The 22,100-nt window shown below is 40.8% G+C and overlaps 1 protein-coding gene across 1 annotated transcript in view; it reads right to left on the bottom strand.

The window, feature by feature from the left end:
* Positions 1-1,519: 1,519 nt before the first annotated feature.
* The window catches only part of LOC134637301 (F-BAR and double SH3 domains protein 2-like), a 43,749-nt gene continuing 23,168 nt past the window's right edge, over positions 1,520-22,100 (bottom strand). Inside the window, exons 7-20 of the mRNA XM_063487693.1 lie at positions 21,066-21,120; positions 20,855-20,983; positions 20,651-20,773; positions 15,518-15,613; positions 11,750-11,866; positions 9,249-9,347; positions 8,800-8,952; positions 8,569-8,703; positions 7,196-7,279; positions 5,519-5,702; positions 5,211-5,434; positions 4,734-4,944; positions 4,580-4,644; positions 1,520-4,497 (exon numbers count right to left, since the gene is read on the bottom strand). Coding sequence (XP_063343763.1) covers positions 4,414-4,497; positions 4,580-4,644; positions 4,734-4,944; positions 5,211-5,434; positions 5,519-5,702; positions 7,196-7,279; positions 8,569-8,703; positions 8,800-8,952; positions 9,249-9,347; positions 11,750-11,866; positions 15,518-15,613; positions 20,651-20,773; positions 20,855-20,983; positions 21,066-21,120 — 1,759 coding nt within the window. The 3' untranslated portion in view covers positions 1,520-4,413. The remainder of the gene's footprint in view (positions 4,498-4,579; positions 4,645-4,733; positions 4,945-5,210; positions 5,435-5,518; positions 5,703-7,195; positions 7,280-8,568; positions 8,704-8,799; positions 8,953-9,248; positions 9,348-11,749; positions 11,867-15,517; positions 15,614-20,650; positions 20,774-20,854; positions 20,984-21,065; positions 21,121-22,100) is intronic.

The following is a 22,100-nucleotide window of genomic DNA, read 5'->3' as shown; positions in this document are numbered from 1 at the left end:
AGTGTAAAAAGGAGTTCATCGACCCCTACACCAACATCGTTTTGTGCTACACCAACATCGTTTTGTCGTCCGTCTCCTCTCTCCATTTTTTTAGGATAAAAACAGTCTGCTACAATAGACTGGAGGAAACTGGTCGGTACAGCTGTCAAAAGTTAGCTGACTGGTTTTAAACTTTTAAAATGTTTTTGAAAAAGTTTTTAAATCTCTTTAGCAAACTGTTTAAAAACACGGAGCACATGTGGACTAATCGCTACTGAGTGCTGTGAGGAACGCTGCGAACTGTTTAATGATAATTCTCCAACGTCATAGATTTTCTTGGTAGTTTTGTGTTCTGACTCTTGTGACTTGTGATGGTATTTCTTTTGATGTATCTGTATTCTATAATGCTTTGGTGCGACTGGATCTTTTTGCATGTCTGCTCCACACCCTATTCATGCCGCTAAACAGATGCTGGGAGCCGAGTGAGTTTATCTCAGGAAATTGGCGGGAGGGGAGCGCTCGCGCACAGCGTTGACTGATGGTGCTTACAGTCTACAGACAGCGTTTCCCAGCATGCACTGCTGGAAATATCAGAGAATAGCTTCTCTAAAATCAATAGAAACCCAACATTAAGTTCAGCTGAACCCAAATTAGGTTAAACTGCAACAAAAAACTCTTTAATCATCAGTTTACGTTAAAAACGGCTTCTTTTTTTGGAAAAAATAAACGAACAGAAATCCCAGTACAGTACAGTTCCTTTGTATCGTGCTGCTGCCACCTGCTGCTCTGGGGTGGGAACAACAACACTTTGGATTTGCGTTCGTTATCAGCAACAAATGAGTTTTCCTTTTGAGGCTGCAGTTTTTAGTTATGTTTATTTGTTGGATCCCATCAGTTTTTCTTCGAAGAGCCGAAAGACTTTCAGTTACTTATGATAAACTGTTTGTCTTATACAAACAGATAAATACAGAAAACAAAGAAGTAAACAAAGCTTGTATTCTATTTGATTTTCAAGATATTGAACTTTATTTTTCCATTTCACCGAGTTCTTTTTTCCATGTAGTTTTTGTCCAATAAATTTTTTTCTGTAATAATCAGATTAATGTTTGTTTTAGAATTAAGAATTATTTATATTTTTTATATTTGCTATATATGTAAGCTTGTTACAGCCACCGAATTGTTTTTGTATTTTTTTTGTCATCTGTAGGACAAAATGTCGAATTAAATTAGCGTTAGGGCTAATCTGAGACTTAACTCGAAACACTGAGAAAAAAAAAATCTACATTTTGAGATTTTGACCAAAAAACAACATTTTTTCAACTTCCATGCCTGTACTTATGAAGTCAATAAAAAAAAAAAGAAAAGAAAAATCAGGTGCTTTTTAAACAAATGTGACTTGTTTTATATACAGCGACTCGGTCGGAGACTTAAAATGGAGCTGAAACATCCTTCTGTGAAGCCATGTAACACATTATTTTAAAATAATAGATTTTAAACAGGTGGATGCAGGAATTAAGAGTTAAAACAGAGTCTCGTTCCATTTAAGCTATCTTTATTTCACATTTATTTGTACACAATAAATACAGTTAAACATCCATGGGTGTGTAAATACGACGCCTGGCAGCCTCCGCATAGCCGACGCTGTGAAACGTGGGAGTTTTTACGTCCTTTTTAAAAAAAAAAAAAGAATTTCAGATTCTGACTTGATGCATAATCAGGACCAGTAAACAGGTTAACAAAAAAATTCTCTAATGGAAAAGAAACTTTAGTTATTCTTTTAATACAACAGGGTAAATGCAAACTTCAAAAATAAGTTTGATGTCATTCAGATCTCAAGGAGATCAACGAGAACGCAGCGTCACGGCTGACGGATACCTCTTTTCCTCTGATCAGATTCAGCTACAGTTTAATTGTTTTTGTTTTCTTAAAATCCTAATTCTAAAAACAAAAAAGGGGAAAAAAGCTGTGCCATTACTTGCACAGATATCCATCTCTAAGCTCTCCGTAAACTATCAATACGATCAATAAGTCATATCTCAATCAAAGACACTACAATGGCTATTTAAGGCTAAATAACAGGAAGTATTGATACCAATACGGCTGGTAAACAAACATCAAACAGGAAATATTGAACAAAACATCCACAATACTGAAAAGGAATAAGAAGACATCAGAAAGTGCTTCACTATAGATTTTAAACTGGACAGCTAGCAGCTCAGGATGGTTTCCTCCTTAAAAATAAAAGGCATCTTTAAACTGCACATGCTCAGTGTAAACTGTCCTCCCCAACAGTGACTGTTACTGGCATCATTAGTGTCGTAAAAACAGTTTTTTTTCTGTATTATGCAACATAAAAACAACAAAGGAGTTAGACTGTGTGTTTGTATGTTTACGTGCTATGTTTCCTACTTTAAACTTTTCCTAAACATTAGAAGGGGAAAAAAGGAATAAAAGATAAGGGATCCAAAACAATCACAGGTAAAAATTGCCACTTTTCCCTTGTTTGTGTAACCGCGAGCGGTCACGTGTGTCGGCGGAGAGGACCAGCCTCTTTTCGAGACTTTTGGTTTGCTCACAAGTGCAGCTCTGTTGCATAGACGTGAATCTGATGGTGGTAACAAAGAGCTACGACGTGAGACACAATGGGGGCGAAATCATAACTATAACATTAAAAATTCTTTCTTCGATCCATAAACGAGGAGAAATTCTGCAGCTAAGGCATCCATAACACGATCAGTTAGAAGTGATGTTTTCTGACAAGCTGAAGGAAGAACTTATGTGTTTTCTTGCAGAGACTTTAATGTGAAACCGGAGCCAGGAGGCAGTTTATCTTAAACATAATCGACTAATGAAGCCAAAAAAGAAGTGAAACATGCGGAATACCCGTGTGGAGCACGGGCAGCCTAAAGATCGCTCAGGTGGAAACAGAAAATTGATTTATGGTTTGCTGATGATGTAATTAGCGATTATCAGACTATTTTTGCCGATTACTGCTCACAATTTCTTTGTATTTTGACCCCAAACAACATTTTTTGCGATTTAGTGTCAACAGAGATACAGAAAAGTGTTTACACCTAAAAAGCAAGGTCACTGAAGGCAGCGGTGTGGTTGTACAATGGTGCTGTAACCTTGTCCTGTCACCAGGGGGCAGCGTCAAAATATCTGCTGTTGTCTTGTTGGCCCTTGGCTTACGGTGCATTCCAGATTGAGTCGGAAGACGGAATTCCTGAGTTCCCAGTAGTAATTTTCATCTGGAACTCCCCCTCAACTAGTATTTCCTTCTTGGAAAGTCAGAGCAGCCTCAACAATCCAAGATGGTGACTGAGAACATAAACATAATCTGCTCTGCAACTCATCTGTATTTGTGACTCGTGAGATAAGCCACACGCTAAGCACTTACCACATTCTATCAATGAACGTGCTGCAGCTAAAATAAATCCCATCTTACTTTGCTTTTCTGACTTTCCTGCTGGAATGCACAAACTCGGGGAATGACGTCACTGCCAAAAAGGACCACAGACATCAGAACATTGACACAGCTGCCAGGCTGGAAAAGTAAAGCAACAAAAAAAAAAAGTATTCTATTTACAGGCCACCAGGGGGCGACCCCTGCGTCTGTAAAAGACTTCTGGTCCTATAGAGGTCTCTGGGACCTCTGTGAACAGTTCCCTGATGTGTTCAAGGGTTCAGTTTCTCATTTCAGAACACAGCTGAAATTATCAAGACTCACTGAAGGGGTGTGAAACGTGTCTAAATCTAGGGAACAGAGGCCTGATCGACGATATGTTCCGCAGACTCGTGTCTTTGTTCATAAACAGAAAAATGAAGGTAAAACACAAACGCTTCCTTCAGTTTGACCTCTCAAAGGTCAAGGTCAGTCCAGTCTGACATGTTTTACTTTAACATGAAATGCTGCTACGACCGAGTCTCAAACAACAGAAAATCCAGGGTCTGCTCATCAGCTAACGACTCTGTTTTATGCTGTCGGTGCGTTAAATATCATGAAACGCCTCATTCAGTCAGCTGCACGTTCTTTAGAACCAAACTGGCTGCTCGAACTGATGAATGATACCACACTGAGCTCTCTGCAAGGGAACGAATGAGCTCGACTCCCTAAAATATCAGCCAGCGAGTCCAAACACACTGATTTTTACTAACGGATAAAATGATGTTAACTTTTCTATCAACTTCTTTCGCTCGTTATCACCTTATTAACTGTTTGTGGGTGAGAATGAAGCCTTGTACAAACTCTGGGTAAAGTAGTGTTGAGAAACGAGAACACTGAACAGGAAGTTAAAAGAAAAAGGCGCAGCGGTGTTCCTTCTCCGAGTGGGGGGGCTTCTTCCGTCTCCAGGCGTCTTCAGGAGTTTTTAAGTTTCCTTGGGTTTCCTTTGGGAGTGTTTTTACGAGTCCCTGCTCGAGGGGGTGCCGCCTTCACACCAGTGTGATCTCAACCTCCTCTCGCCGCTTCACCTGCCCGCGAGGATGCTGCTTCGGGGGCGGTGGTGCGGCGCGTACCTGCAAAAATCCACCGGCTCAGTTAAAATGAAGATAAAAAAGGTCTGCTGTCATTTACGTCACCACAGAAGGTTTTACTCACGGGTCGGATGGTGCCACCGGCGCTCTCCGGGTATTTGGGGGGTTGGGGGGAGCTTTGTGCTGGACCTGAAGAGGGCAGAGGAGGCAGATTATTATTCACACCGGCCTTTTTTCTTACAGATAACCACTCTCACAGACAAACCAGAGATTCTTACTGTGAAAGGGGCTTTTGTGTGGAGCCGGCGGCGGTCTGTGGTGTCCGTTGTGATAGGAGGGTGGTCGGCCAATGGGAGAGGCTGTGGCGCTGCAGGGACTCGACACTGGAGAGGACACGGTGGGGGTCTGAAGGGGGCTGCTGTGGAGAGGTCCCGGCTGGAAGGGACCACGAGGGGAGCGCTCGCACTGAGAGAGTGTGGACGGGGAAGCCTTCAACACAAACAGTGGACAGGTGTGCAAACTTTAATATTTTATATAAAATAAAAATAATAAATTAATTATTATTAATTATTATTAATTAATAAATTATTTAACAACACAGGACTTAGTGTCACAAATAAGTTGCTAAATTAGATTCGTACTGCGCTGATGTAGAGGCAGCTGATCCGGGGGGGACACAGTGTGTGTGCGTTCAACCAGAAGAACTTTAATTGTGTAGAACATGAAATTTAGCGGCTAAGTCAGCGTGAGCCTACCTGTGCGCTGCCGTCTCTTTGCCCATCTCCATTCTCGCTGGTCACGGTGAGATCCTCCACAAGAACTGCGGGAAACACACCAACGACGCCGTTAAACTCGCCCTCCCAGAAGCCATCGTCCTCGTGGGTCTCTCTGCTCAGGATGCGGATGATGGCGCCTTCTGGGAACGACAGCTCATCGTCCGTTTGTCCCGCGTAGTCGTACAAAGCCTTTGCGAATGAAACTGCAACACAGACAGTGGCAACGAAGGTATTAAACAAAGCAGGAAATCAAAACTCCGATATTATCTGGTGGAGGCGGATCTCACCACTGGAGTCTCCGTTGACGGAGCCGGTTGGGAGTTCGTTTTCAGGTTCGGTGGAGTTGCTGGAGGAATGGGATCGGGCGTCCAGCGCGGCCAGCGACTGCAGCATGCTCAGCAGGCTGTTGGAGGAGGGCAGCTGCAGGTATTTCTCCGGGACGTAGCCCACCTGTCCGCTACGGTTTCTGGCCTGGAAACACAGACAATGCACACAGACGATGACGACAGCCAAAAATGCTTCAACAGCAAAACTCCTAATGAGAAAAAATAAAGTCAGATGTAAAGAGTAGGGCTGTAACAATATCACTGCATCGTCGCCAGAATTTAATAACAGCCACAAAGAGAATAATAGGAGAGCTTTTGTTCTCTCTTCCTGAATTAATGAGACATCTAAAATCCTAAATGAGCCTCTGCTGAATTCATGAAGCTTGATTTCATGAACACCGTCGGCCTCCCCTCCCTCTGCTTACTTATTTTCATTCAGATTTAAAACATTCAGAGGTATTGGGATCTCTGTTGGGGCATGCTGTGGGGAATCACAGCACTAAAACAGATCTATATAAATGACACTGCTCACATTTTTATGTATGATTATATTCATTAAAATAAATACCCCAATAAAAACACTATATCTGTATATGAAAAGATAATCACCTAAGTAAATATACATAAAATATTGGCTCAACACGTGGAACATTTGCACAATGGCTCACAGGAAAGCCAGACTTACACAATAAACAAAAGTAAAACAGCAACAATGCACAATGTTCCTTCAGGGAAATGATCTGAAAACAACCACACACAATGACTACACACCAGCAGCTCTGCAGAGGCTTTTATAAGAGAATGACTTCACACAATGATGAGAGCATCCACAGCTGACATTTCTACATTTAAGTGTACACCACTGACCACCCTAAAAATGTCCTCAAAGACTTCTCAAACTTTCTCCCAAAGGTCCAGGAGCAACTTTGTAACAGTCTGTGACAAACAAAGTAAAAATGATAACTAAGTAGCTGGGAGATCATCAAATTAACATTTTATATCCCTGACCAGGTCACTCCGCAGATCTAAAACTGATCAAGAGTCCACGAACCGCTGTTAAAAAGCAGAAGCTGAAAAACTGTGATCAAACCGGAGCGCTGCTGAGGCAGGATTGGATCACCATCAATCAGGATTTGGCCCAGTTTTTCAGTAGCTGCACTTAAGGTATGAATTTAAAAACTGCCTCATTCATGAATTATTGCATTCACAAACTTGGGTGCCATGCCCGCCCACCTGCCTGCCCGGCTGGGTGACGACAATCTCCCATCAGCCCTTTACGGCTGCGGGGCAAAAAACGAAGCAGAGAACTGTGTATTTGTACATTTTTTGATTTGTATTTATGTTCAGCATAGCTTCTACCACCCAGGCCAACCTGACCTGCCTCAATGCACCGCATGCATTTTAGTTGAATTATTCTAATTCCTGAAGCCACATCAGTCCAACTGATCCCAGAGAAACACTGAAACATCCAGCAGATAGTCTGTACCGGTGCGAGTTCTTATAAAAACTGAAACTAAATGTTTGTCAAACAGTCTAACAGCCAGAGAGTGAACTTCTAATAATGTAATACACAAAACAACCAACCTTCAAATATGAGAGTGCTTCTGCTACACAATTGTGTTTGTGTTATTTTTGTACCTTGACCCAGTCCTCCATGTCACCATCATCAATGACCTCCAAGATTTCCTGCTCCTCGATGGTCAGCTCGTCCGGCTGAGAAGCCTGCAGACAGACAAACACGTTAATTCAAATTAAAGCTGCAATGTAACAGTTTAACCATCTTCATTTCACCCGTGATGTATATTTTTCAAATACCGCCACACTGGTGAACCGACAAAAAATGCTCACTGTGGCTTCAATAACATCAGCCAGAACACTGAAGAAAACACTGAGACCATGCCTGCATTAATACCGCACTTTACTCAGGACTCAGTTAATATAAAACAACTAATAATCCAAAGCAGCACAAAACTCAGGACACTAGAATTTCTGTACAAATTCAGAGAGCAGGTGTTTTAAACCTGGACACAGAATCATTAGTGACACAAAGTTTGGGAAAGTAAATCCAAATGGGGGTTAAACACGACTGGAACTGATTAGAAACAGCCAAAACAAAAAGTGGCTTTACTTCAAAGTCAGACTTATAATTGGTCACATGTTAAAGATCCACGTCCAATCCAAATATTTAAATCATGTGTGGAGAGGTTAACTGTATCTACATCTTAATAGATTTTATGACGACATCCATCCAGCAGGGATGGAGGAAATCCCAGCCAGCTTTGTAGGCTAACACAGAGAGCATCCACACTATAATGCACCACACAGACGGCAGACTTCAACCACACTTTCAGAAAATATAACAGGAATGAACACTCAGCCATCGAGTCTCCAGCTGTCTGCGTCAGTAACAGAAGCTTTAATCTAACAAGTTTGTCTTTTACTGAAGGAGGAACCTGGAGAGAACCACAGAGGCACAGGAGAACATGACAAGACACTTAAAAAGATTTAAATATTAATCATATAATTACCAGAAAATATGGTTAAACCTCCAGAATCTTAAAAATACTTTTCCTTTCACTTCCAGCCGTTTTATGTATTCTTCATGAAAATGAGGTTTACGGGGACAGAAAGTGTAACTCTGCAAGTCACTGTTCTTCTAAAAACACATTTTTCGTGGCTCCTGAATCTTCATCCATCAATATCCAGCTATGCCAGCTTCCTTATTTTCTAATAATGACTGCTTCTGTAACTCCCAACACACACTCCCAGTGCCTCGAGCTCGAGGCAAGGCCGGCCTCTACACGTATTTTAACGAGTTGTCAATACAGAAAGCGCAGAGATGCTGAAACAGCAATCAAACAGTGTTTTTTTACAGAGAGCGACACTGATTGTTTAGAAGACTAAACTCAGACTCGACTCGCTGCAAACACATGAGGCTTTGTAGATGTCACCATTTCTCTGGGCACTGACCGACTCATCGGCTACAACCCTGCTTAAGCGTGTGTCGTTACCTTGTAGGAGTAGAGCACTTTGCAGGTGAGTGGATAGTTTTTCAAGGTGCTGGAGGGGCTGGAGCTGCTGTCGTCCAACACTTCGCCGCTGTCCTCCATCTCCTCTTCATCCTCTCGCTCCAAATCTGCTGTTACCTACGGATGCAGGACCGACATCTGCGTGAAGGGCACAAATCTACAGCGCATATACTTCAAAACTACAGCACTGTGGCATCGGAGTTTTCGTCTTACGGAGAGTGAAGGATCGTGGGTACTGAGGTTGTTCCAGCGCTCGTTCTCCAGCTCCTCCATCACCTGGTTCATCGCACTCTTCAGCCACGTTTCAACCGGGACTCCCGCCTCCCTCAGCAGGTCCAGCCGGGCCTCGGCTTTCGCTTTCACCGTCTAGCAGCAAAAAAAAAAAAAAAAAATAGGTGAGTTAAAGACCACCAGACTTTCACATCCCACTGACAACCCCCCCACCCCCCAAAGAATAAAGAAAACACAATGAGATTAGTATGAAAATAAAATAAATACTTAATGTGTTTTAAACACCTCTGCTCTCTTCTAACAGAACATTAATCCTTTAAATCTGTCACTTCACCTTTCAAACCAGCAGGTGGCGCACTGGGGCAACTTTAAATAGGGCGAAACTGATTAAGAAGATGGAGAAATCGCTGATCTAGAAGTTCAAAGGTTACCTCTGCCCTCCGGAGACTCTGCCTGGCCACCTCCATCTTGGTCTCCAGCTCGCTGTTGTTTGGCTCCGAAGCTTCCTGGGTCCCGTACTCCTCCAGGGTCTGAAACCAAAACAATTACAACCATTGTGGTGACGTATACAAAGTAACACATGGAATAGATGGAAACGGTCCAACAATAAAGCCACCAACATAACCAGCGACATCTGGAAACAGGTCACTGCACGAGCTGTGCTCACTTATCTTAAACCGGCTTTCGCAATAAACCAGTGAGACGGAGCTCTTATCACTTTTATCCTTTCATGCCGCGGTAAAATATGGAGGAGTTTATGATGCCGAGGTTTATTATTATCATCCAGCTGACTGGCTTTGCTGCATTAAAGGCCAAATTCCAGTTTAATGGAAAAGAGTGACACATCAGTGCATTTTGTACACTTCCTGCAAAGCTTTTCCAGGGATTGTGTGAGTAAGGGGTGACAAACCACATCAGAATAACTCCAAACCCAAACACAGACACAACACGCACGCTTAGATTCAGAGACTTAAACTTTCCAGAGGATTTCCTTCTCTTTGCAGAACGTCACACTCATCATGTCCAAAGGGTCATTTTGACTTCTCTGGAATTGTAAAAACTGTTAAATTAAAATCCCATGATCATCATATTTCATGACTTTTCCTTATATGGGTTTATTCATCATATAGTGAAAGCAAAAGCAACAAAAATTACCACCACTCATACCTTTAACTGCTAAGGATATCATTTCGATAAGCATAGAAATTTATGTCAATGCCAATTTTATTTATAGAGCACATTTCATTTCATGCAAAATGTGCTTAAACAGAAGAGACTCAAGGCAGAGAAAACAAGAAAATAAAATTTAAAATAGAGATTGCAAATGCATTTTGACTAGAAGGCTGCAGTAACGTGAGCCAGAGCTAGGTAGACATGACTGATGGATAAATATATTGCCTCAACTGCTGCTGTTGCAGGATGGGGGCAGGTCTAGCATTACATTTTTTCTCAATATGAAAACACGGACCAGCTAATTTTAACATATTTTTAAATCCACAGATTCTCCAAAAAAACTACAGGATCTATTTTTAACAATAGAGGGCTCAACAAGTAATCTGTAGCTCTTAAACTAGCAGATTTTTACACCCTAAAAGAGAATTTAAACATCAACTTTGTGGGACTTTTTTATGTGCTTTATGTTTAAAACCTGAATTTGCCATTTTTTTTGCTTAGTTTTATGAATCTAACAAACAAAACACAGAAAAGTTGTTTCTGTTGTGAAACAGCAGATGGTGCTACGCTGGCACTGACCGGATCGTAACATACGGAGTTTCAGGACGTTTCTGTGTCGAACAGCCGTCCAGTCAGATCGTCTCTTACACAACAAGAAAAGAATATGCTTGTGTCATTGCAATAAAGAAAACCTATCTCCTATGTGTGTCTGCTGTTTTAAATATAACATCTATTTGACTGACTGATTGATTCGATTTGAACCAATTCGATTACTGGATCGCTGTGAATAATGATCACACAAGCTTTACTCGGAGCACAAGGACCAGTGTTACCTGCTGTGTTTTCAAATATCAACGCCATGCTTTAATCATTTACATACACCATGTGTAACTTAATTCACTGCACGGTGTCTGGACTGTTACACCACGTCAGCATTATAAACCCTTTCTTAGTGGTCTCATGAACGACATGGTTATATTTGTTTCTATTTTCTTCTAATCAATAAAAATAGAATTAAACAAAAAATAGAATTCAGCCCCCCCCCCCCCCAAGAAAGCACAATAAGGACATGAAGCAAGGAGAAGTTTCTGCATGTGGCAATGTTACGTCACACCGTGGCACGTCTTTCACTCTGGAACGAGTTTATATTTTTAATTCTTAATTAATTCTTTTTTTTATTTTCAACATCTAACTGTTTGCTTGGTGTTCGAAGTATCTCAGGCTGATATTTGCACAAGTCGCATTTGATCTCATTCTGATGTTCCAGTTCAAACTAGAAAGGATATGATGAAGTGTTTAATATGATAACATGATTTATGTCCTGACACTTTGCCTGTAGAGTCAAGGGGCGACCTCTTCTTACCCTTTAACAGCCACGAGTTTAAAAGTGTTCATTAAAACACCTTTGAACTTCTCTCAACATTAACAGACGCCATTTATGGCCACAGAAAAATAACACAAAAAGAACTCAATAACAATTACTACCTCACAGCAAACATGTACTACAACTGTAACACTGCATGACCTGCTGTATTTTATGACCCATTTGCACCACATGCATACAGAACAGAAAATTTACACCCTATGTGCTTATTGTTTTATTGTAATATAAGGAACTAATTGTATTACAGGGAGAAGTTATGCACTGGATATGTGCACAATGAAAATAAAGTACTTCAGTAAACACACAGACTGACATGGTTACACCATCTTTGTCCTGATGCCTGCAGAAACTGTCTGTGTTTGATGAGGTTCTCACCTTCTGAGTGTGGATGATGCTCTTGTATTCTCGGGCCACGCGGCTCGCCCATTTCCTCGCCTCCTTATCCAGAGTGTGCTCCTCCACCGTCCCGCTCTCTTTCTGCAGTTGCACCACCTACAGCCAAGACAAACACACCAGCGTATAAAAAAGAATGTTTTTACTAATAAGTAAATATCATAACATTATCATTCAGACCGTTTTTGAAGTGTTTTATTCCCAGTCATCACTGAAATGTAAGTTACAGCTTTTTCCCCAGTGATACAGATAGAGGCTTTAAACTAACCGCCCTGATTTGCTCCAGGATGGCTGGTGAGCTTCAAGACTTCTGACAAGCCAGGTTTATATTTGTTGACTTTAAGGTGTGACGGTCTTCAGTTTTTATTTTCTTCTAAACCCCAACAAAATGAGTTAAGCCATTTCCACATGACATCAGCTGTGTGTCTGAATATGGAGGGGAGAGGCTGGGTGGAGGGAGTGTGGGGGTCAGTGCACTCTGGTGAGGCCCACTCACAATGCCTCCTTTTCACAGATGGGCTGTTCACAGGGCCCGGCCTACCTCCTGCCTCTCCCTCCCTCCCAAACTCAGCTCTATTCCTTACCGGATCCCTCCGTCTGGTGCAAGTGGTATGGAGGGTGGGTGCAGGGGGAGGCAGGGGAGGCTCTCCACCACTAATGTTTTCTTTAGGAACAGGCTGCTGCTTGTTTGACTTCCAATGAAAACAACACCAGCGTTTGCAGTTTGAACAAATTGTCCAGTGTTGTCCGGCGGGGCAGAGGAGAAAAGGAGCGGCGGAGCTGGGCGGCAGACTCGGACTCTTTTACATCCACGAACGGGAGTCGTCACACATCGCTTGGCAGACCTGTGGCGTCACCTTACAGCCTGATAGGAAAATATTTTTGGACCAAAGCTGACATTTATATGAATTTTTATAGTGGGCAAAGAATCCAATAAAAGCCGAATGTGACTGTAAAATGATTTAAAATACACTTAAGGCCACAAGGAGACACTGCGGGCTTCATGAGCAGGTGCACCTGAATTAGCACCCATGTCTGCAATGGGACTCGTAAAGGTGTTTAGGATGTGCAGTTTATATACACATATCTACTTTTATCACCTAAAGTGCAGCTCCCAGATTTTGACCACAGCAGGGGTTTCAGACCTGAACTGGCACTGAAAAACAATCCAGGCAGTCAAGTTGAACTGAGAAATCCATAAAGCTGAGAGCGGAAGAATTTAGCAACTCTGGAAAGTTCTCGCAGCAGCATCATTTCACCAGCCATATTGTGGCAATCATGAGGTGAACAGCAGCATTTGATTTTCTGTAAACTTCTTAGCTAACTTTAAAGGCCTGTTACATGTTACATGACCTGTTACACAGGGCAATCATGTAGAAAGGGAGGTTTACACCGGTGGGTGTTTTATAAAATAAAAATCCTGGGTCATTCCACACACACATGACCCCGTTACAATCAGCTGAATATATATGTGTAATAACTTTTGTACATTTAATGAAGTCATGCATAAATATTACCTTCATTCTACTTATTTTTTTTATGAATTATAGGCCCAGAAAGAGCATAGTGGTGGGTTGAAATTTAAAACTTTTTCAACTGCGCTTCTGAAGATTCATAATTTTTAAAGTACAGGACCATGTAAAATTAACAGGGGCTGGAAAAACACATTAAAGCTCTGGTAAAAAACAAACAAACAAAAAAACTGCAAATAATCAACTTTAAGCCACGCCACAATCTAAAGCCAAAATCTTGTTTCCTTTAATCAACTTTGAGTTGTTTCAAGTAGTTTCAAACAGCAATCCTGCACCAATTTAATCTCTATGATGTGGAGAAACAGAAGCAAACATCGGTGCTGCCGGATGTTTTGTGTGTTTTCTATTAATTCACCGGCGAATACGGCATTTTGGGTAAAACTCTCAAAGCTCTTAACATGTGTGCTACCAAGTGAGTGCAAATGAAAGTTCTCCATATTGATACCAGGATCATCTTCTAGCTGGCATCTGTCAGATATCAGTCAGGTAGATTTTGCCTGATGCTGCCGGATGGATTTTGATGAAATGATGGAAATAGACCAGGTAATCACAGACAAAGAAGACTGCAGATACTCTGTCTCTTTTCATAACCTTATGGCTCAAGATGAATAAACAACAAGTGTTTGGACTTTTAAAACGAGGCGAAACTCTTTGATTTAAAGCACAAGACAAAACGAGAGCTTGGTAGCAAAACTGAATGGAAAACAGTGACAGTTCCAGATTACTGTATCTGTATCTTGTCTTATAATCACTGGTCATTTAGCAGTGAGGACAATGAGTTGAGACAATCTTTAAAGCACGCGTTTATCTGTTTACACTTCCTGAAAATGTGAGATGACAGAAATAAAGTTCAGAGGAATAAGTGCTTGGTGTACATTAACAATAAAAATGGAAAATCTCATTATATTGTGCAGATATTCCTCTGTGTTTAGGACAGCAACTAGTTAAGATATGCTTCAAAAGGTGCTAATATATATATATATATATATATATATATATATATATATATATATATATGTATGTACTGAAGTGCAAATTAAAAGTAGAGGTTGTGCATTTATTTAGGAAGATAAACAGTCTGATAAAGTCGGAACAAACACGAGCTGGAAATAGTCCCACGGTGAGGAAATGAGACGACACATCTGTAAATAAAAACTAAAAATGGGAAATAATCTAAGTTCCTGTGCAGGGCGAGGAGTACAGTACAAAGTCAAGAGTTCACTGTTCTGCCTTCGGGCTCATAGTTCAGACTAACAAAGATAAAGACCAATCACGCAGGACTTATTATGTTTCCTGCTTTGACTTCTTACCGAGAATGTTCCATAATGTGTGTGCAGCACTTTTGTGATTAAAATCTATTTAAATTAGTCATTAATTTCAGTGCAGACAGATTATTGACACTCAAACAATGGAGCTACTTTGTCTGTTACTTACAAATTTTTAGAAAATGAGAAAAATTTGAACATTTTTTCCTGCTTTTTTCTCAATTTAGAGGAAAAGTCATCGCCCAGCTCCTCAAGCTTCATTCTCCATTGATCATGAATGTCTAAAAACAAAAATCTTTTGTGCATCTGGTATTGTTGAGATGTTTAACTCTGGACCAAAATGGTGGACCTGCTCAGCCTAAAGCCGCTTTGAGCATGAAGGTCCTGAGCTGAGTCCAGTCCGGGCTTTTGTGGCCACGTGGCTCAGCCAGCTCAGCTTTCAGGATGCCCGTGAGCTGCTTGTTCCACTCGTCTGATTTTGTATTGATTGTTGTCTAAACAAATTAATCTGTCATCTGTTGAGCTTTGTTCCACTTCTCAACAAGCTCCTCTGATCTGTTTACATTACAGCATTTTATCTGTGGTTTCCAACCTGTGTTGTCCAAACCTGAAGGATCCACATTTCACTTCACTTTGATTTTCCGGTAAACTGATTAACACCTCTTGCCAACTAAATTAGTCAAACATGAACCTTATTTTATGCTACAAAATTTGTGTTAAAAGCAACCCAAACACTTTGAGATTTGGATTTTAATAGTTTCAAAAACTATTCTTCAAGTTTTACTTGAACATTTTAGAGAAATCATGTTAAGTTCTGGATTTTTAAGGTTGGGGATTTTTATTCCATGCATAATAAATACGAGTTTATCTTCCCCAATAATCAATAAAAGCAATCGCATTTGATATTTTATGCATTTAATAATGAATAAAAAGAGAAAAACATCAGGATTTACCGTGTCTGAGTCGACAGGCTGGAACATGAAGTCTGGTGCTTGCTGGAACGCCATGTTCTTCTGCACAAACAGCTGCTGGTGAAACTCCTGCAGAACCTGCATGTGTTTCAAGGGAACAGACAACAATATACATATATACTTATTTAAGGTTTATCACAAGATTACAAATCAGCCCATGTCTAAAGCTGCATAATTAACACTTAGTAAAGCCTTTAGGGTTCAGGCTTGCTCCCTATTTAGTTTTAATTTCTTGCCCACATTTTTTTCTATTTAAAATTAACTTAAAAAAAAAAAAAAAAGACCTCCAGCTGAATGAATTGTGCCCAGTGATCCGTGTAGCTTAGGGCCACATTAATAATTTAATTTTCCATTACTCTGTCAGTTTATTTCTGTCTTATTAAGTTATTTTATTTGCTTATAAAATGAACCAAAATCAGCTTTTTATTATTTTACACAAGTCAAACAAAAGAAAACGCCAATAACAATTAAAAGAATGACCATAAAGCCGTTTCTGGTTACTATCAGCTGATCTGAATGCTGGTGACCACTCTGGTGTTTGTGGTCACAGCCTGACATTAAAAACGTATCACAGGCTCGAGTTCACCGCCTGCCTATTTTCACACAGACTATTTTTAACAAACGCTCACCCTCCAGCTGCTGAAAGCGAATGATTCCACTACCAAGTCCACTTAAAGAGACAGTTAACAAATTACATAACATATCACTATAAGTAACACAGGTGAAGGTACAAACAGTTTTAATTCTAATTTCAGGTTATTTCTAAAGCCAGCTAAAGCAGCCGGGGACTGGACCACCACCTGGACCACAAAGCTCTCTGCCCACCCGAGGGAGGACGAAGTACCTGTGTGGCTATTTTAAACTAAACTCATGGGGCACAGCTATCAGCTGTTTTGAAGAAAAAAAAACCTCTCCAGTACTGGTCCCAGGCTGGTAACCTTAGTCTTTTTAATTGTACTTAAGTACAATTCCCTCATCAAGAATCAGTTGCCTTGGGGAGACCATACCAGGGGACAGCATAGCTTCTCCTCCTCAACTGTGATCATTCACAGAAAGGAAAGGACCCAGTGTAGGTGGTTTGACTGGCATCTGAAATAGGAGGCCTCCAGAATGTCTCCTAGATGAGGTGTTTCTGTCTGGTAAGGGCAGACCAAAGACACATCGGACACATTGGGACACATTATGTATCTCGACTGGCTCGCCGTGGTATCCCGGTACTCGCTGCCTGTCTGTTGTCAGATACATTTGTGTGACCATAAATACTGCTTAAGTGGGAAAAGGAACTTATAGGCATCTCTGCTTGGACTGCTGACTCTTATAAAAAAAAGTCAGCAGTCCAAGAGGAGTGGGGTATTGATCCCTGTTGATTTACCTGTCAGTCTACAGTCATACCTTTACCTATGGCTAAAATCTGACACAAATGAGCATCTTCTGAAGGATGTCTGAGCTCTACCTTAGAAAAATGATGAAGAGCTGAGTTATTTGGAAAGCTACTCGTTTACACTGAAAGGCACCAGAGCGGCGCCTCACTGTTCTCCAGGAAGAGCAGGAGTAGGTGGCTGGGGAGGGGGACGTATGGGCATCTGCTTAGATTGCTGCCCCACTCAGATAAGCAGCAGAAAATAGATGGAAGGAAATCAGGTTTAGTAATATCAGTTTTATATTCTTTAAATCAAAATCTCTGATGTATCATGACAAATATCCACTTTTATCTTTATCTCCACACAGTAACATTACATTATATTCTCTCATATCAGTATGAGATTACAACAACAGCTTTCTTTGGCCCCAAAACTCCAGATAAACAGGAAAAAGGAGCATTTGGACAGTCGTTTGTCACAGCTTGGGTCAAATCTGGACAGAGCAGGCGGTGTATACACAACATTCTCAGTTTACTACTGAACTGAAACCAAAGAGGAGAAAGAACTGGAATAAGCTGTGATAATAGTAATAGTAAAGTTCAACAATTGTATTTATCTGAGAGGCATTACTTTCATCCCATCAGACCCGCAGAATACAATTTAAACTATCTCACTTTAAACATGCTGTTGTGCAACCCCTGCTTTAAAAACCCAGCTCAGATCCTTCTGTGAAATGTCAAACCAAACTCCAAACTAACTTTTCAGTCTAAACTCCTTGAAAAAAAACCCTTTTAGACCCAAATGAAGTCCTTCCTGGATGAACAAGCAATTTTGGAAGTGATCCAATCTGGCACTAAAACTCACCGCAGCACTGAGTCTGCTCTGTTAAGACTTTTTAATCACATTTTTTAGCAGCTGACTCGGGTGACTGTGTGCTGCTTGTGTTATTGGACTTAACAGCTGCCTTTGACACCATGGACCATGAGATCTTTATCTATAGGTTGGTGTGGTGGGTGGGCATCACTGGCTAAGCTCTCTGGTGGTTTACATCCTACCTCTCTGATAGAAGTTTCTGTGTCAGCACTGATGATTTTACCTCCACCTATACTGCCCTCCCTGGGGTGGGGGTCGGGGGGCCACAAGGCTGAATTCTTGGATCTCTACTTTTCTCTCTGTACCTGCTGCCTCTTATTATTTTTCAGAAACACAGCATTTCTTTTCCCTGTTACAAGGATGACTGTCAAGTTTATTTCCCAGTAAAGCACATTGCAGCCTCACTTTGATATCCTTATTGACATTGAGATGAAAGTCACAGTGTTTAAACCATCATCGCATATTTGGGTGATGACACCCAGTGGTAAAATACTGTCAAAATTAAGACCCTTCTCTTTAAATGCAATCTTAAAACAGTAACGCTTGCTCTTATAATAATCTCCTCCCACTACTGCAATATGCTTCTTATTGGAATTAGCCAGGCCTCCTTTGCTGGCCTACAGACGCTCGATTTGTAACAGGTACAAGTAAAGAAGAGCACATCACTCCAACTTTGGCTTCCCTTTACTAGCTTAAGGTTCATTTAAAAATACACTTACATTATTTTTAATAGTTATGCCCCATTAAAATGGGGAACAACTATTAAAAATGAGATGATGACTGTGACCTTACCTTTCTCTTTAAGCACTCCTTTATTGTTAACTTCTACATCTCTTATGTATCTTTTACTCTCTGGCCTGTGTTTGTCTTTCATGTTTGGTTTTATTGTGCGGCCCTGTTGTTTTAAAGTGCTTCATAAATAAAAATTGTATGCTATGGTATATTTAGACCACAGAACTGAAAACAAACAATAAAACATTCATGAGAGTTTCGTCGAGTCAATTCAGAACGTCACTTTACGCAGAGCACACATAAGATCTGTTTCTGTGTTGACACAGGAAGCACATGGGCTGTAATGTGAACCCTGCCGAAAACCGCTGCACCCACCGCTTCCCTCGCTCTTCCCTCTGATTTGTTCAGATTCAGGCCTGAGCAGCAACAAGATGCCCCTCTGAAGGTGACCTGAGAGGCCAACGGGAGCTCAGCAGCGTGTAACCAAGGAGCGGCAACGTAACTCAACCCATTTAAATTAATTAGCAGTTGGTGAGGCGCTCGAATCCAGCTCTTCTAAGGTTCGCAAAGTAAGTTACTGAATTTTTAGAGCCCTCCAAAAGTGATCAAAAGAAGGACTGATCCACATTTACATTAACAGACCTAATGACTACAGCACTGCACTGGGATCAACAATAGGACTGCATGAACATAAAAAACTGGGTCATCAGAGAAAGGTCAAATAGATACACATAGATGGTATCTGAGAGATGGACTCAAAGTGAGCTTTTGCCCTCTGCCACGTTACATTTCTGTAGCCAGAAGTTACCAAATTCGGATGAGAGGGTGGACTGCTGTCATGCATATATATGTATATATATGTACTGCTAAGTGGCAGATTAAAAACTATAGAAGTATAGACTTCTTGGATGGTCTGTGTTAGGGTTAAACATCAATCAAAGCAGACACACCCCTAACTCCAATCTCTACATGGTTGGCTTATGGAATAAAGTCACCCCTCCCAGAGTTCTTAGAAAAGGGGAAAATATTCATAAAGACCAAACTACTTTATATACTAGGCTGTAAACATGCTTATAAGTGTATGGGGACTGACTCATTTACTTTGAGACTGACTCCAACAACCTTGTGACATGACTGGTGAGCTTCCCAGTGTGTCAAAAGTAGGCATAACCAGTGCCAGTGTTTATTTTATTCTTACATCATAAGTGTCATTATTGCAAAGCTGTATCAAACACAGCTTGTTCAAGCATAACTATGCATATTTTTGGAAAAACTGTTTTGGTTTTGCCAAAATTACATTTGTGTCCAAAGTAACTTGTGTCCAAGTAAATTTTGAATTTTAGGACCAGATGCAGTAAACACCTTAAGGCATAAACTGACTGACAAAAAATATTTTTACACAGAAAGCCAAGTGGTTTAACAAAACCCAGTCTATTACACACAAAAAAGTGCTGCACATGTTCCAGCTTTATTCCTGGAAAATGTGGTGGACACAGTTTATAATATAGTCTGACTCATCTTCCATTTAATATCAGTCTGTAGTCCTTTGCGGTAACTTTAAACCTTACTCTAATGACATACAACCAGAGCGGCCGGGCCTTTCAAACAACAGCTGAAGTTACAGAAAAACAAAACAAACATGCAGCTGCACACCTGAAGATACGTTGATATCTTTGGTACAAGCATTTATTTCAGGATAAAATTAAAAATGTATTTATTTACAGTGTGATTTTCTGGTCTTACTGACCCACTACAAGCCACAGTCACCCTTTTTTTGACACAGCGCTTTATCTTAACTAACACTGGGTTGTGGGAAGGCTGGAGTCTATCCCAGCAGTCACAGGGTGAGAGGCGGGGTTACACCCTGGACAGGCTGACAGTCCAGTGCAGTCCAGTCGAGTTTTTGCAAACCACTTGGAGTCTACCTAAAAAACGTATGCTTAGCTGTTACATCTGACAATCAAACACTCTCACATTCACACCTACAACCACAGTGTTACGGTTAATCACAGCACCACCATGCTCTCTTACTCCACATTCAGCTAGCAGGTTAAGCAGGTTAAGTAACTACAAACGGGTCTCTGTACCTGCCTATTTGGTACAGACATGGATGTGAGGTGGTGGATGTCCTGCAGGCTTTAAGACTCACCCCATTTGAGCTGTTGAGGATCTGGTTGAAGATGTTGTGGACAGCCTGGTAGGCTTCTAGCTCTGTCTGACACAGTGACACCAGGTAATCCTTTACCTGCTCATAGATCCTCCCATCTAAAATCTGTATACAGTGATAGAAAGGTGTGTTTAGATTTACACCATGTCTCCCTTCACCCACCAATTCAGATGTATATATGCTCACCTTGATGCAGTCAATGAGGTCTGTGTTGTAGTAGCGCTGCTGGTGCGCATTCGCGGCCGCAAGCATGAGAAGGTAGTCGTTTCTGGCGTGCGTGGCTTTGGAGTTGCACTCGCTCCGCTTTGCTTTCAGCTAGAAGAGGAAGAAAAGTTTAAACAGCTCATACAACAAAAACGCCACTAAACGTTGGGCTCGTGGATTCAAGATCTTATACCTTTACGCTGGCCCTCTGAAGACTAGATCTGGACTGGAAGAGACTCAGCTTTGACCTGCGGAGAAGATACAAAATCATTACTCTTTGGTTTTTAACATGAGCATCAATGTTTTGCCTTTTCCAGTTTAACCAAGTAATCAAATTTAGGCTGACAACATAAAAAAGGAGCCTCAGTTGGATGTGCAATTACAATAAGTAAGTACAAAAATGTACCAAAAGGTATCAACACCTCACATGGAGGAGAGGTCAAGTTCAGGGACAGCAGTTATTTAAGGTGAGCCCATGTAGAAACATCTATCAATCAAACCGGCCACGCCCCTAAATCCAATAGCCAGGTACTTACAAAACAAATAAATAATTAAAATAAAATAAAACTCATTCTCTATGCTGTTAGGAAAAGGAAAAATACCCACAGAGGAAAAAACTGTGAATGGCACTTTACATTAGTTAGCCATCAAGTGTGTAGATAAGCTGAGGTTGCAGTAAAGTAATTAATGAAACAGTAGAGATAAACTACGAAACGAGCCTGACTCTAGAGGGCGATTATACTCTGTGGTCATGGATGAGAGGCCTTTCCTTTTATAATTTTATCAAATCTGCTTCATGTCTGCTTGAGAGACACAGGAGCAGCTCATGAACTGTAGCGTTGTATCTTATTTGTCTCATTATGACAAATTAAAACCTACATTAGAAGGAAGTAAAAATCTAAAGACAGCAGAACAACCACAACAATGGAATCAGTGTAATGATCATTAACACTATTACAGTGACACATTTAATACCCACGTTACTCTGCTGGAACCGGATTGTTTACAAAATTAACATATGTGCATTTTTAACATGATATTCCCTTTTAATTCTAATGCTTGTTTAATGTTTGATTGTAATTACCTTTGTCCACCTATAGTAAATCAAAAATTAAATTAAATTGTTTAATCAGGTAACTCAGTCAGATGACTTTTATCTAATGCAGTTTGAGCCTCAATATTTATTTCCAAATTCCTATTTGGAATTTTAACCTCATGGCACACCTGC

The sequence above is a fragment of the Pelmatolapia mariae genome, linkage group LG10_11 (assembly GCF_036321145.2).
Source record: "Pelmatolapia mariae isolate MD_Pm_ZW linkage group LG10_11, Pm_UMD_F_2, whole genome shotgun sequence".
Taxonomy (NCBI): Eukaryota; Metazoa; Chordata; class Actinopteri; order Cichliformes; family Cichlidae; genus Pelmatolapia; species Pelmatolapia mariae.
Note: the sequence above shows the minus strand (reverse complement) of the source record. Positions and strands in the feature narration are given on the sequence as shown.